General features: G+C 41.0%; 1 protein-coding gene across 1 annotated transcript in view; it reads right to left on the reverse strand.

The window, feature by feature from the left end:
* Window positions 1-1,300: 1,300 nt before the first annotated feature.
* The window catches only part of tmem145 (transmembrane protein 145), a 50,523-nt gene continuing 38,801 nt past the window's right edge, over window positions 1,301-13,022 (reverse strand). Inside the window, exons 11-15 of the mRNA XM_074654923.1 lie at window positions 12,484-12,577; window positions 8,420-8,592; window positions 7,647-7,767; window positions 6,353-6,541; window positions 1,301-3,702 (exon numbers count right to left, since the gene is read on the reverse strand). Of these exons, the coding sequence (XP_074511024.1) occupies window positions 3,475-3,702; window positions 6,353-6,541; window positions 7,647-7,767; window positions 8,420-8,592; window positions 12,484-12,577 (805 nt within the window). The 3' untranslated portion in view covers window positions 1,301-3,474. The remainder of the gene's footprint in view (window positions 3,703-6,352; window positions 6,542-7,646; window positions 7,768-8,419; window positions 8,593-12,483; window positions 12,578-13,022) is intronic.

Genomic DNA, 13,022 nt, shown 5'->3' on the forward strand with positions numbered 1-13,022 from the left:
CATCTTATTTCTCTGAACAAGATTTGGCCAACACAACAGCAGTGCACAAGAGGAAAAATGCTTTTCTGGTACACATTAAAGGGGTCATTCACATGCACTTCTTTTAAAAATGTTATGGATACAAATTTTTATGTAGACAAATATTTAAAAAAAATGAATACATCCACAGAGCCTTTAGAAAGGTGCTGAATAAAAGTATGACTTTTCCTGAAAGAAATTATGACTGAATAAATCATTTAAAATTGGCGGGTCCAAAATGAATGTTTTGTTTATCTCTGTGGAAGATATCTGACATTTAGTTCCCACTTCTAACACTGCTTGTGTCAACGTTGGTATCATGTGGTATCTCCGGGTCGTCAGCTAGTGTGGAAAAAACTGCTAAATGGCTGAGTTTGATGGTAAGTGCTTGGCAATGACTTGTGAATTAAATGCAATGGAACGGGGGAGAATGCAACATATAGTGGCTGAATGTTATCAATGTTATCAATAGCACCTTTAATTATGGGGACCTGTGATACAGATTATTATTATTTTTTTTAAAAAGTGGTCAAAAAAGTCAAAGCAGCAGAGAAGAGAGATCCTGACTTTTAGTCCTTAGTACGGGTCAAACTTCAAAAACACTGGATCCTACATTTCCAATAATACAACTGGATAGCATCTTTCATTAGAGCCCACCTGCTTCATTCAGAAAAAAGTTAATTTAATTCGGTGAACTATGCAGAAACCCTTTATGACAAGTCAATGTCTGCTGTGGAAAAAAGTCTATTATGCTGTACTATATTGTCGGGTTTTTTAATTGTGTCATCCTGGTGGACAAACAATAAAACACACCTTACCATAAAATGCTTTTTAAAAACAGAAGCACAAGTCAAAGACAAAATTTACAATTTGTTGAACTACTGTATTGGACTTCTGAATCCTGAACTGAACATCACAAATGGTTACAGAATAATGTAAGACGTTTGGCGGCGATTAGCCTGAAAAGCCATTTACAAATGTAAACCATTACTGGAAAGCAAGCACAGACAGGCGCAGTTTGTTGCGACTCTGCACTTCAGCAGTCACAGGGTGGGATACTGGCAGGGGCTGTGAAATAATTAGGCTAGCCTAGATCAGATTGCGACCAGCCTGGAGTCTGTCCCTGTGGTGTTTTACTTTAATGGAGTCTTGTAATGAGAACAGATTCTAAATATGATTTACGGATATTAGATTGACTCCTTTGGACACATGCCCTTGTCCTAACTGGAACACAGACGCTCTTGCCTATTAAGCCAAATAACACACACACCCAGACGAGCCCTCTAATAAAACCATATTTTTTATTATTTTTGGCAAAAAGTGTATATGTACAGCATATTTAGAATTGTCATTTGACACCATTAAAATGCATTTGAACAGTGCTTTAGTGATGTGCTCTTAACCAGATCGCTCTGAGTAGCCTAAAAGCTGTGCTGTTTTCTGTCATGCATACATAATCTCTTTTCGTCAAGTGTCTCAGTCCTGTAATTGGATGTCAGTAATATACACAAGGTCGAAGCAGTGATACATTTCAGTCAGCCTGTCCGTTAGTCGAATCACCCCGGTGTCCTGTTCAGTCGAGTCATGGCAACCATAATAGGCAACAGCAGACGAAATGGCAAACGTGCCAAATATAAACCGGACACAATCAGAAATAACGACTAGTACTCTAGCTCAAGTATCATTACACCTCTGACTACACTCTTACAGGTTACACACCACAGTCCTAACATCCTACAGTACTCCATTACAGTGAGATTGCCATTGATTGACTATAAGCTGAGTTCCACCATTATTTTACAAATCAGAAATCAATGAACGCAGCCAAGATAAAACTGGTGTCCTTTCACAGGTCCTTTTTTTTTAGTTTCTGAATTGCAGGAAAACTCAGCTTCAGTGACACACTTACACGACTTATCAACTCCAGCAATTCAATGTTAAATCACGTTGACTGAGCATGACACGTTCCCCTAAAAATGTCCGGACAGTCCATGACGTTTTTTCAGACTGTATTTACAGGTGTATGCGTCTGAAATACTACTCGTAAGATGTGTGAATACAGGTTTCAAAGCAGTCTTATAAGGTGACATCATCACGAATAAACAGACTAAGACCAGGAACATTAAAGTGCTCCATGCAGGACAGACAAAATGTACAGTTGTGTTGCTGTTTTCACAGTTGATCTACAAGGCTTTTTTTTTTGTTGCTGTCTTTAGCTGAATGTTAGGGGATATAAAAACTAGTATTATTTGAACATAAAGCCAACAAATATTCATGTTTCAGGTACTAGACAGGGGTGAGGATGAAGTTACTCGTATGTTTAAAAAAGGCTGCTCTTAAATCATGGATGTGTTGTAGTTGAAAGCCAAAGAATATTCGGTGTACTGTGGTACTCCAGTAACTTGAAAATCACCCCTGTCCTTGTGCTGTATTGCATCAATACATTCACCAACGTCTACATACACATTAAATGACATTTTTGAGCAGGCATATTCTGCACTCCAGTTAAACCAACACAGGTTTCATGTTCCACACAGCGCAAGTTTTGGATTGGAATAACAATTAACAGAATTTATCCAGTCAAAAATATACTAAAGCCTATTGTATGTATTTACAAAAGTATAGATTTCAATACACACAATAAGCGAATATTGTATGGTCACGTGGAGTTACATATATCAGCTTTTTTTGGACGGGAAATACGATACAAACATGCGTGTTTTACGAGTACCTAGAAGTGCCCACAGTAAACGTGACATTTTACATTTACACATCAGCATATCAATCCAGAATAACCAGCTGCAATGAAGGCATATAAGAATATAAATGAACCCAACAAACTCCATATAATATCTATGCTTTATCAAAATGTGTCAAACATAAAAAAGTCTTTTTTTTTTTACATGACTTGAATAAATGTAATGGCATGAGATTTTTTTCTGATGGTCACAGCACCAACTGGAATTTAATGATGTGGAAATAAAACTATATAGAGTGGTAGCTCTCTCCAGTTTTAGCTATTTACAAACTCCTTCAAACACACCATCAATGACTCATGAATTTTTGAATAGAAGTATTTCAAGAATTTTGTTCATTTCCGCACCGTGCACAGCTATCATCCTATTGCTCTGGCTACATCCACTTTGTCATCTTTCTCCCTGTGTGCCTTTTACTGGTCAACATCAAATATTTATTGCTTCTTTATTCTTTAACAAGCTCAGCACTCCTCCTATCTCACAGCCATTTCAACCCCTCACTCCTCCATTCAGGTTGTTTAGATTCACAGGTGAAAAAAGGGTTTCACTTTTCTCGTCTCTTCTTCATACATTCCAAACTTTTAATTTTTTTGCGGCGTCTTTGAACATCTTCATTTCCACTGTGCCTCTTTTCTTTACGTTGTATTGTCATTCTGTCCATTCCCTCCATGCCTTCCACCCATCTCTGTTCCGTCCTGTCTCACGCCTTCGTTCCAAACCCTCCTCCTCCTCCGCTCTGCATGCTGAAATACTCTGTGAAGGAAGGGAGCCGGGGCGAGCGTGCGGCCGGGCGCGGGGGTATCGGAGGCGGGGGTGGGGGCAATATCGCCGTCAGGTCAGCAGCAGTGGTAATGATCTTCTGCTCGCTGTTCCTCGGCACCTCGGGTCCTTTACGGGCCACTGTCTCCTCCACCGTCTTCACCGGGTCCTGGAAGGGAGAAGGTGATTGTTTTACACCTTTGACCTGGTCTGGTCCTCTGGATGTAGGTTACGGTGTAATGAGGACCTTGCAGACACGGTGTCAGCTACACCGGACTATACATCACATTTTGACAGCTTCCTCTACAGCTCAGCGATGCTATGGTGGTTTATATAGGTCAGAGTAAATCACACATGTGCCGGGTTTCCTGACCTCCAGAAACTGACCCTACTCTAAATTAGTGTTTACTGTGTGGTAGAGATTTTATGTAGGCCTGGGGGATGTGGCTGAAATCGTTATGTTTTATATCAATATACACATCGCAATATGAAAAATGTATGCAAAATCTATGGCAAGTAATGTATTAACTGTTTGGTCTACAAAACATCAGAAATCAGTGAAAGATTTCTCAGAGATCAGGGTCACATTATCAAATGTCTCATTTTGTCTGACCAACAGTTCAAACAAACATGTTCAATTTAGTATAATATATGATAAGGACAATTACTTTAATGGATAACCAATACTTTTAATTGGTCAATTTTCTGTTGATCAACTAATTGAACCATCTTTTTTGTCATAGCTCAATGTCAGGGAATATCCTCCAATTGCCTCCACCAACAGCCAAGTTTATATCCATGTCTGTCCAAAATGTCACCACTTCATAATTTGATTCTACTAGTGCAGTGCCTGTTGGTGGCGTGCCCGTTCGGAATGGGCTGATTGCTTGGCCCCGAGGCAGTGCTGCTTGCAGCAGTGTTGAGAACCACTCGGTGCTCGTTGACTCCAGGACGACATGCTCATCTCAGTCTGCAGAGCCCTGAAACCCGCTGCTGAACACAGTGCCATTCACTTGTTTATTCAAAGTTAATTAAAATTCAACGTGTCGTGAGTCCAAATTGCACCAAATGCGACAAGGCACTCTATGGGGTCCCCAGCAATACACCTGCCAAGTGTAAAGTAGACCAGATGAGCGATTCTCGAGATATGCAAAGGATATACGAGAAGACAGACAGAGATTCCTCGCTTTATAGTTAGATTACACATTTGTGTGAAATTGTGGAGCATCTGAATTCTTATATGCAAATATATCAGCTCTTGAGTTATGGCCAAAAAACTGTTTTATGAGGTCACAGTGACCTTGACCTTTGTGCCAAATTTGAAGAAATTCCCTCCAGGTGTTCCTGAGATATCACATTCAACGGGCCGGACGGACAGAAAACATAATGACTCCAGCCACGACTGTCGCCGGCACACAGGCATAAAAATCACACAGCTTTTCAAAGAAACGAACGGTGTTCCACTGTTATGCATTACAGTGTATGAGAACTTTAATGTATGAGATTTTTAGGTTGTAACTGGCTCAGTTTTAAAGCTTGAGTAAAGATACTGGTATCATATGAAACTAGAAAACCTAAAGGATCCATTGGATTGTGTCAATGCAAGTAATCACCTGCAACACTTCCTTCACTCAAATAAAGACAAGACTGAGTGACTACTTGACAACAAAGTGGAGAGATTATTATTACCCTATTGATACCACGGCCACAAAGGCCTAGTTGAAAATCGCTGTTTTATTGTACTTATATTTTTAGCAGCCACTCTTGCATGGTCTTCACAGCGTCTTCCAATTAGATGTCTGCAGTAAATGCAGCAATTCTGGTGTTCGGTTTCTAACAAGAACCAGGAGATGTAAGCACATTAAGCCCTTTAACACCGGCCCCAGGAAAGTCAGACAATTAGTTTCTAAGTGGTAGTACTAGCTTGTAAAAGACTTAATGGCTTACATCAGAACATCAGAACCAACTTCTTTCATTCAAAGACACTTTCAAATGTAAATTAAAGAGTTGCTTGTTTTTTCTACTGCACGTTTATTATATTTTGGGCTATTTAATAATGCCATGTAACTTTATTAATTAAATTATCTTTAACTATTGATGCGTTTTATACAATGAACACTTTCCTTTCCTTGTCTTGTCTTGTCTTTCCTTGTCATGACTTTGTATCACTTGTCATGCATTGTGTCAACTTTGGGCCGCTCCTTCGTGTTGTATTATTCCTACTAGTGTCTGAACATTGTTTCAGTGTAGCTGGAGATTCAGAGCTTTTCTTCTGTCACTCATTTCTGTGCAGTATGAAAAAACAACAGATTTGAAATTTCCCCGAGCAAGACAATTCATCACGGCAAACACAACGCCTTAATTTGATCTTGTCAAAGTTTCCATTTAATCATTAATTCCTTGTGCCCAAGTGTTTTCATATCAGTGCGTGTGCTATGTTATGCTGTGCTTACTGTCAGTCACCTCAGGAAGAGACGGCAGTTTCCGCCAAAAAAGAATCCTCAAAAACATGTCCTCGTACAAACTGTATTGTTACACTGATGCTGTCTAATTTGAGGCATCTTTGTTAGATGAGACAGCAGCTAATTTCAAGCTAGGTTTGATACACTAATGTCTGTATTTCAAAACTTAGATGACTCTAATTACATACAGCAAGCACTGCAAAATGTTTGGGAGACGATCAAACTGGATATAGTCACACATACAATTCTCACTCTGACGCTTGTATTTACCTTTAACCTGTTTCTGCGCCATCCTTTACTTCACTTGCTCCTCTTCTACTAAGCATGCATCCATAAAACATGTAAAGATTGACTCACTGATTGGATGGAGAAGAGTTCAGTGAAGTTAGGTTGAGAGTCTCCCAGGAAGGAGCCATTTCCGTAGGCATGATGGGGGAAACTCTCCGCCCCCTCGCCTGCTTTTGGACTGGACAGCAGGATCCCAATCTGGGATGTCCGAACATGATATGGGAAGTTCTTATTGGCTGCTGAGGGTCGTGTGATAACCTAAAGGACAAAATGATGAAAAGATATGATGATTTCTGATGATTTATACATATATAATCCATGTATAAACCATAAACTGTGTATAAAGATGGGCGACATGAAAGCTCCCCAAAAGTGAAGCCAAAACATCTGGATTGCCCCCTGGTGGCTGGCTGCAGTATAGGTCATAAATCCCGCCCCCTCCATGTTAGCGGATGGGACATGGGCCAAACAAAAATGTCAAAGTACATGTCAAATAAATTTCCCCAAAGATGGTTTCTGTCATTTAAGTTAGTTCTTGTCAAACTGATGGATGTTCAAGTGTTCATTTTTCTGATAAGTTTGGTATTAATTAGTTATTTGATGCTATAAAAAGGGAGTGAGACGTCATGATTGACAGCTGTGATTGACAGCTGCTCTGAGTCGCGGAGCCGGAGGCTCGGTAATTGTACGAGAGAGGAGATGTAACTTTAACTTTCCATAACCGTCACGAGTCTGTGTAATAGAACATGTGTCAATTTGATCATAAATGTAGTTATAGAGATATTATGGTTAGTTGTTGTGTCTTTCTAGCCAAACAGCTATCGTAGTGCTAACGTAGCAGCAAGGTGGCTCACGCTAACAAAGTGCCACCTTGCTCAGCTCGTGATTGGCTCAGGTGGGTGTGTGGGCCGGACGGCTTCAAATGACGTCAAAATCAAGATGACAGCTCCTGTATCCCTGATATACGGATGTACAGTGGGAGGAAGTGGAGATGCATCCTCCATCTATATATACAGTCCATGATATAAACTACGTTTAGTAACTAACACATTGCCACGGCATATACGGTCCAAGTGAGAAGTGAGAACTGCGAAGCATGCAGCGAGCAGGAACTTGAAAGGAAATTTGCGTGAGCGGTACGGCCCATCAGTACAGAACAATGTGTCGAAGGTGAGGAAGAGGTAGATAATGATGTGTGGAGGAGACAATCAGCATGTGGCAGTTATGAGTCAAGGATAGTGAATTATGTATGACTGACAGCAGCAATAATGACTCTTGAATAATGTGAACTATGTAGAAGTGCAAGGGTCCGCAAAAGCGTGGTGTGTGTGTGTGTGTGTGTGTGTGTGTGTGTGGTACGAACGAGGAAGACGAAGTGAGCGTAGAGATGGATGCCGAGCTGAATGCCGTTGACGATCTTCTCCCGCGCCCAACGAGGAATACCAAAGTTGGCGATCAGAGCCATAACTGGCACTGCGAAAAACCTGAGGAAGACAAGTGAGTAGATTTAGGATAACGAAAAAACACATTAAAAGAAAAGATGAGAGCAGAGTTTGATGGTGATAGAGAGAGAGTAGAGACAGATGTAAAGCACACAGAAAGATAAAGATGGAGAGGAGAGAGGGGACAGAGATAATGAGGCGGGAGATAGCGGCAGCAATGAGAGAGAAATGCAGAGATAATATTAGTCTCTGTAATCTACACTTCATTTGAAGCTCATGCTATTACGCCCAGTGACTGAGAAGTGTATGTCGAAGAGTTTTTCTCAGGGTTGTTTAAAAAGGAAAAACACTTCCCAGTACAAAGCTTTAAACTATCTAGCACACATATATGGGTGAATCAATTATTCTAATAGAAGAGACCTCATCAAACATCATCACAATTATCTTATCTGCTAGTATTGCACGGAGGCTGGGCACACAATGTAGTGTAAAATAAACAACTTTTTTCATTCCCGGACCGCTAAAGCATCAGCTATCTCGTGCACTTTTTTACAGAGCGGCATAAATTATTCAAATTGGAGAGACCTCAAACAGAGAAATATGTATTTTTCTACTCCTGCAATCTCGCTCAGGTGCTATTATCCACAGCGAGGGCAGAGTAGGGGTGGAGGGGGGGGAGCTGTGCAGGTCTCACCATAGTGTGTACGTGGTGAAGAAGGGGATGTAGAAGGGCTGTTTCTCAGGGTAGTGTTTCAGAGAGACCAGCACGGCATAGCAGAACCACACATAGGCCAGCAGCTGCAAGCCCATCAGTCCGTAGCCAGCTGGGCTGTCGTAGGCGTACAGCACCTCGCCTGGGTCAAAGAACTGGCACGGGAACATGAGAGGTTATGCCAAAAGGGGACATATCATGAAATACTCACATTTTCAATGCTTGTGCACATACATTTGGGTATCTGGAGTGCCTACCAACCCACAAACTTTGAAATAAGACGACCTAGTTAGTTTTTTGTGGGCTGTCTAGATCAGAAAACATGTGATTCAACAAGCCATTCAGATTTGGCTCCCCTTCCTATGTCACATGCAGGCTCATTAGAATATATCGCCCACAACTTTGTGGGCGATATATTCTAAGTGTTTCAGACAGAGGGTGAATACAGGTATATTCAGACAGACAGTATGAGAGCATGTTCTACCAATGCTAGGCTTCAACTCATTCAGTTTAAGGTCGTCCACTGGCTGCACTTTTCCAAGACCAAGCTGAACAGAATCTTTCCCCTCTGTCTCTGCTATTTGTGACAAGTGTAAATTGGGTGACGGGACCCTAGGTCATCTTTTCTGATCTTGCCCCAAGCTCAAAAGTTTCTGGGATGACATTTTTCATTTGTACAGCAACATACACAGCAGACAGCTAAACGCTGACAGTCTCTCTGTGATATTGGGTTGCTCCGATTACTCCTTGACTCTTCCCCCAGCATTACAACAAGCCCTCATGTTTGGTATGGTCAAAGCAAATCGAAAGGTACTACTGTACTGTATTGTATTATATTGTATTGTGTTGTGCTTTGATCTGCCAGGATTTCAGTTTTCTGGCCGTCGTCTTGGGCCTTTCTCGACCTCACTTGGTCTTAGTTCCATGGACTCTTTTCTGGACTATTTCTGATCCTCAATCCACTTGTGGACATTTCATTTGTTGTATGGATTGACATGCACATGTGCACTTTTTCTGTGAGCTGGCAGTTTGTTTGTTTGTTTGTTTCGTTCAATTCTGTCATGTCTATTTGTCTGCTTTTGTTTTTTGTATTTTAAAAAGGGAAAACCTTCATAAAATATGTAAAAAAAAAAAAAACTCAGACACTATGAACAAAAATAATGTGTTTTTTGAACATCAACATAAACTTGTTCTAGTAGAAAACACAAAATACAAGTATGAACCTGGAAATGAGCACAATATGTCCCCTTTAAACAAGCTTAAACCTTTACACAAAGTAGAGAAGAAGCATCTTTTGGCTCGACTACACGTTGTGCCCTAATTACTAAGATGGATTGCTGGTGTTTCAGCTGAATCATGGCGGTGACCGAGCCAAAGCTCAGCTTGTTGTGTTCTGTGTCAGTCTTTGACATTGACACTCCACAACTGGGTCATCGGTATGTGTGTGCACAGGTTTGTGGGTGTGTGTGTGTGTGTTGCACCTTTGCTTGCATCTACGGACTCTAGATTGCATTTCACAGTCCAGTGACTGGATAGCGTCGGACATACAGTGTTACCTCTCGCTACATAATGCATAGGTCTAACGGCTTGGTGTGGAGCTTCTTGGGATCCAACCAGCCAACCGAGCCTGGCAGATTCCCAGACTGCAGGCCCGGTACCAAGAACACTCCTCAACTCTTTATTTCAGTTCCAATTGTAACCCAGTTTGGCGTATTTTTAGCAGGAGCTCCCCTGAGTTTTGAGCTCTTTAATAGAAGGGACCATGTAAGAGGGCAGGCGGCAGATAAATTACACTGCTTCAGATCCACATATTGCAGTGTGAGAAATGGCTATAGGCTTCCAGTGTTAAATATAGCACGGATACTTCCACTGCACTATCCCCACTGGGTCATTATTGGGCTGTATTCAAAGACTGTAATCCACGGTCCCTGAATGTACCATCATTGCATTCAACTGTGCTGGAGCCTCTGCAGCATGCACAGATGTATGTAGCTGTAACACTCCCAAGTGCCTAATTAATTCATAAACTCATGTGCTTACATGCTATAACATCATAGCTGCTACAGAGACGCAGTAAAAATGAATGAGAGTGGAAATCTCTCAGTATGCTGATGAGTAAGTCTAACTTTCCAATCAGGAAACCTTAAAGAAACAGACTGTGATTTATTATCTCAGGTGTAGTAGTGAGTGCTATAGTTGGGAGTTGCCTCGTTGTTTCTATTAGGATACATAGTTTGTAAAAAAAAAATTAAAAAAATTAAACAATCAACTTGTTGCCTATTCATAATTACCAATGTATCAATGTAATTAAGTGACCTGACAGAAAAAGCCATTACAGCCCGCGTTGATCTGTGGGCTCGACTCTCCCATGAATATTTATGAGATTATTAAAAAAAGCCAAAGAGAGCAATAATACGAGCGCAGAAGATACTGAGTCAAGTCAGAAATCATCTCCAGTCATCCTGGGCGTAATTCAGATGGTACTTTCAAGTCACATCTGGATTGATGTATCAGAAGTGTTCACATATTTTACTAGTTTAAAACATAAAAGAACCAAACAGTAGACTTTGCTCTCAGTAACTGCTGTCAACGTATTCTCATACAACTGTTCTTAATCCTCCTTTTTCATTCGTTTTCCTACAAATGTTCAGCAACACGTGTCAATTTTCGTTCGTTACATGCATTAAATCTCCGTCTTCACAGGAAACAACTTGCTTAGGTTTAGGCAACAAAAGTACTTAGTTAGGTTTAGGAAAAGATCGTGGTTTGGCTTAAAATAACCTCCTTAAGTACGCAAGTTACGTGACAAATACATTAACGCTGACTTCTGGTTTCACACGGGGTACAAACAGCAGTCTCTTGGGCGAAAGTCAGGGTATTTTTGACCCGCCCATCCACCCAGACTTCCTCCCTACGCAGCGCTCTTTATATTTCCTGGTTCCCGATTACATGGATTACACACAAATAGATTTTGTGGGATATACACGAATTACAGTGCATTACTTTGCATTGGTATTGCTACGAACGGTGTATGAAAACAGCCTGCTACTGTGCAGATGTTTTTGTTAGTGTGAAAATTAAGGCTGCCCCTAAAGATTATTTTCACTGCCGATTATTTCCCCAACAAGGCAAAAGTGAGCAGGGCTCAAATACCCCCGCTCACCGCTTGACCCCTACTAAAGTAGGGCCAAAGGTTTTGCCCTTTTTGAACTAATGGAATTAGTATATTAAGCACAATGTAGATTGTTATTAGCTCACCTTCCACAAGTCCAGGGTGGCCAAAATCTTAGAAATTTTGGGCACCCTGGACTTCTATATGAAAAATTCATAGATAAATTAATAACTAAAATAACCTCAGTAGCCCCAGTGCATAGACTGTATATAAGAGGTGGACGGCGTCACCGTGACGTCACCCATTGGTTTGTGGACTACCGCTTTGGAGCCTCGAGTTTGGCATTTTGGCCGTTGTCATCTGATTTTTTGCAACCAGAAGTGACACGAGAGGGTGGAGCACAACCGAACGCTTAATAAGACATTTTTAGGCGACCAAAATATAACAATAACTTTTATGAACACACTGTGAAAGGGTTAATGTTTCTAAGACGCGGAAAACACCCAGACCGGACAACACCGTGGTAGCGACCTGTCAATCACAAGGTAGCCACACCCTAAAGCATCCCCTGCTTTATGGTCTATTTTACTCTAAATGGGACCATAATTTACTAAATGAACATCAATCTGTATTGAAGAAGACTTGAAACTGGCAATTGAGACCATAAACTCATGTTTACAATGTTTACTGAGGTAATAAATCAAGTGAGAAGTAGGCTCATTTTCTCATAGACTTCTATACAAGCAGACTTCTTTTTGCAACCAGAGGAGTCGCCCCCTGCTGGCTGTTAGAAAGAATGCACGTTTTTAAGGCATTTCAGCATTGGCTTCACTTTTCAGACCCAGAAGTTGCCCACTGCCCCAGTGTTGACAACAGTGCAGTGTGTGTGTGTGTGTGTGTGTGTGTGTGTGTGTGTGTGTGTGTTGTGTTGTACCTCTGCCTCGTAGATGAAGAGGATGACGTAGGTGATTGTGTAGACGGTCATGTAGATGCTCAACTTAACCGACCCACTATGACTGATCCTCGCCCTGACACACATTAACACACACACACACACACACATAAAGAGGGTTAGCGGAAAATAAGGAATAAATACAGACACACACACAGAGATACACAGACGGAGGGAGTAATGCATGGAAACACACACACACAAAATCACAGATTTGGTTCTTTACACACAAAGACAGCTTAATCTAAAAAGCAGCTATTCAACAGCGCAGCATAAAGGAGGACTGGTGTGCTCAGCTCTGAATTTTATAAATATAAAATGGCTGTAGACCTTTTCACAACAGGCTGTGAAAAATGCTGTCCTCACTCACAAAATCAGGAATTAATGCTTCCTCCTTTTTGCAGTCAACAAGCTTTTTCAAACATCCTTTTGCTCTGACTAATTCAACAATACACAGCAGAGAAAAATCAGAGTTGTGGGGCAGTAATTTCCAAACTGTCAACTTCTCAGTTACTGCAGAT

The sequence above is a fragment of the Sebastes fasciatus genome, chromosome 12 (assembly GCF_043250625.1).
Source record: "Sebastes fasciatus isolate fSebFas1 chromosome 12, fSebFas1.pri, whole genome shotgun sequence".
In the NCBI taxonomy this organism is placed as follows: domain Eukaryota; kingdom Metazoa; phylum Chordata; class Actinopteri; order Perciformes; family Sebastidae; genus Sebastes; species Sebastes fasciatus.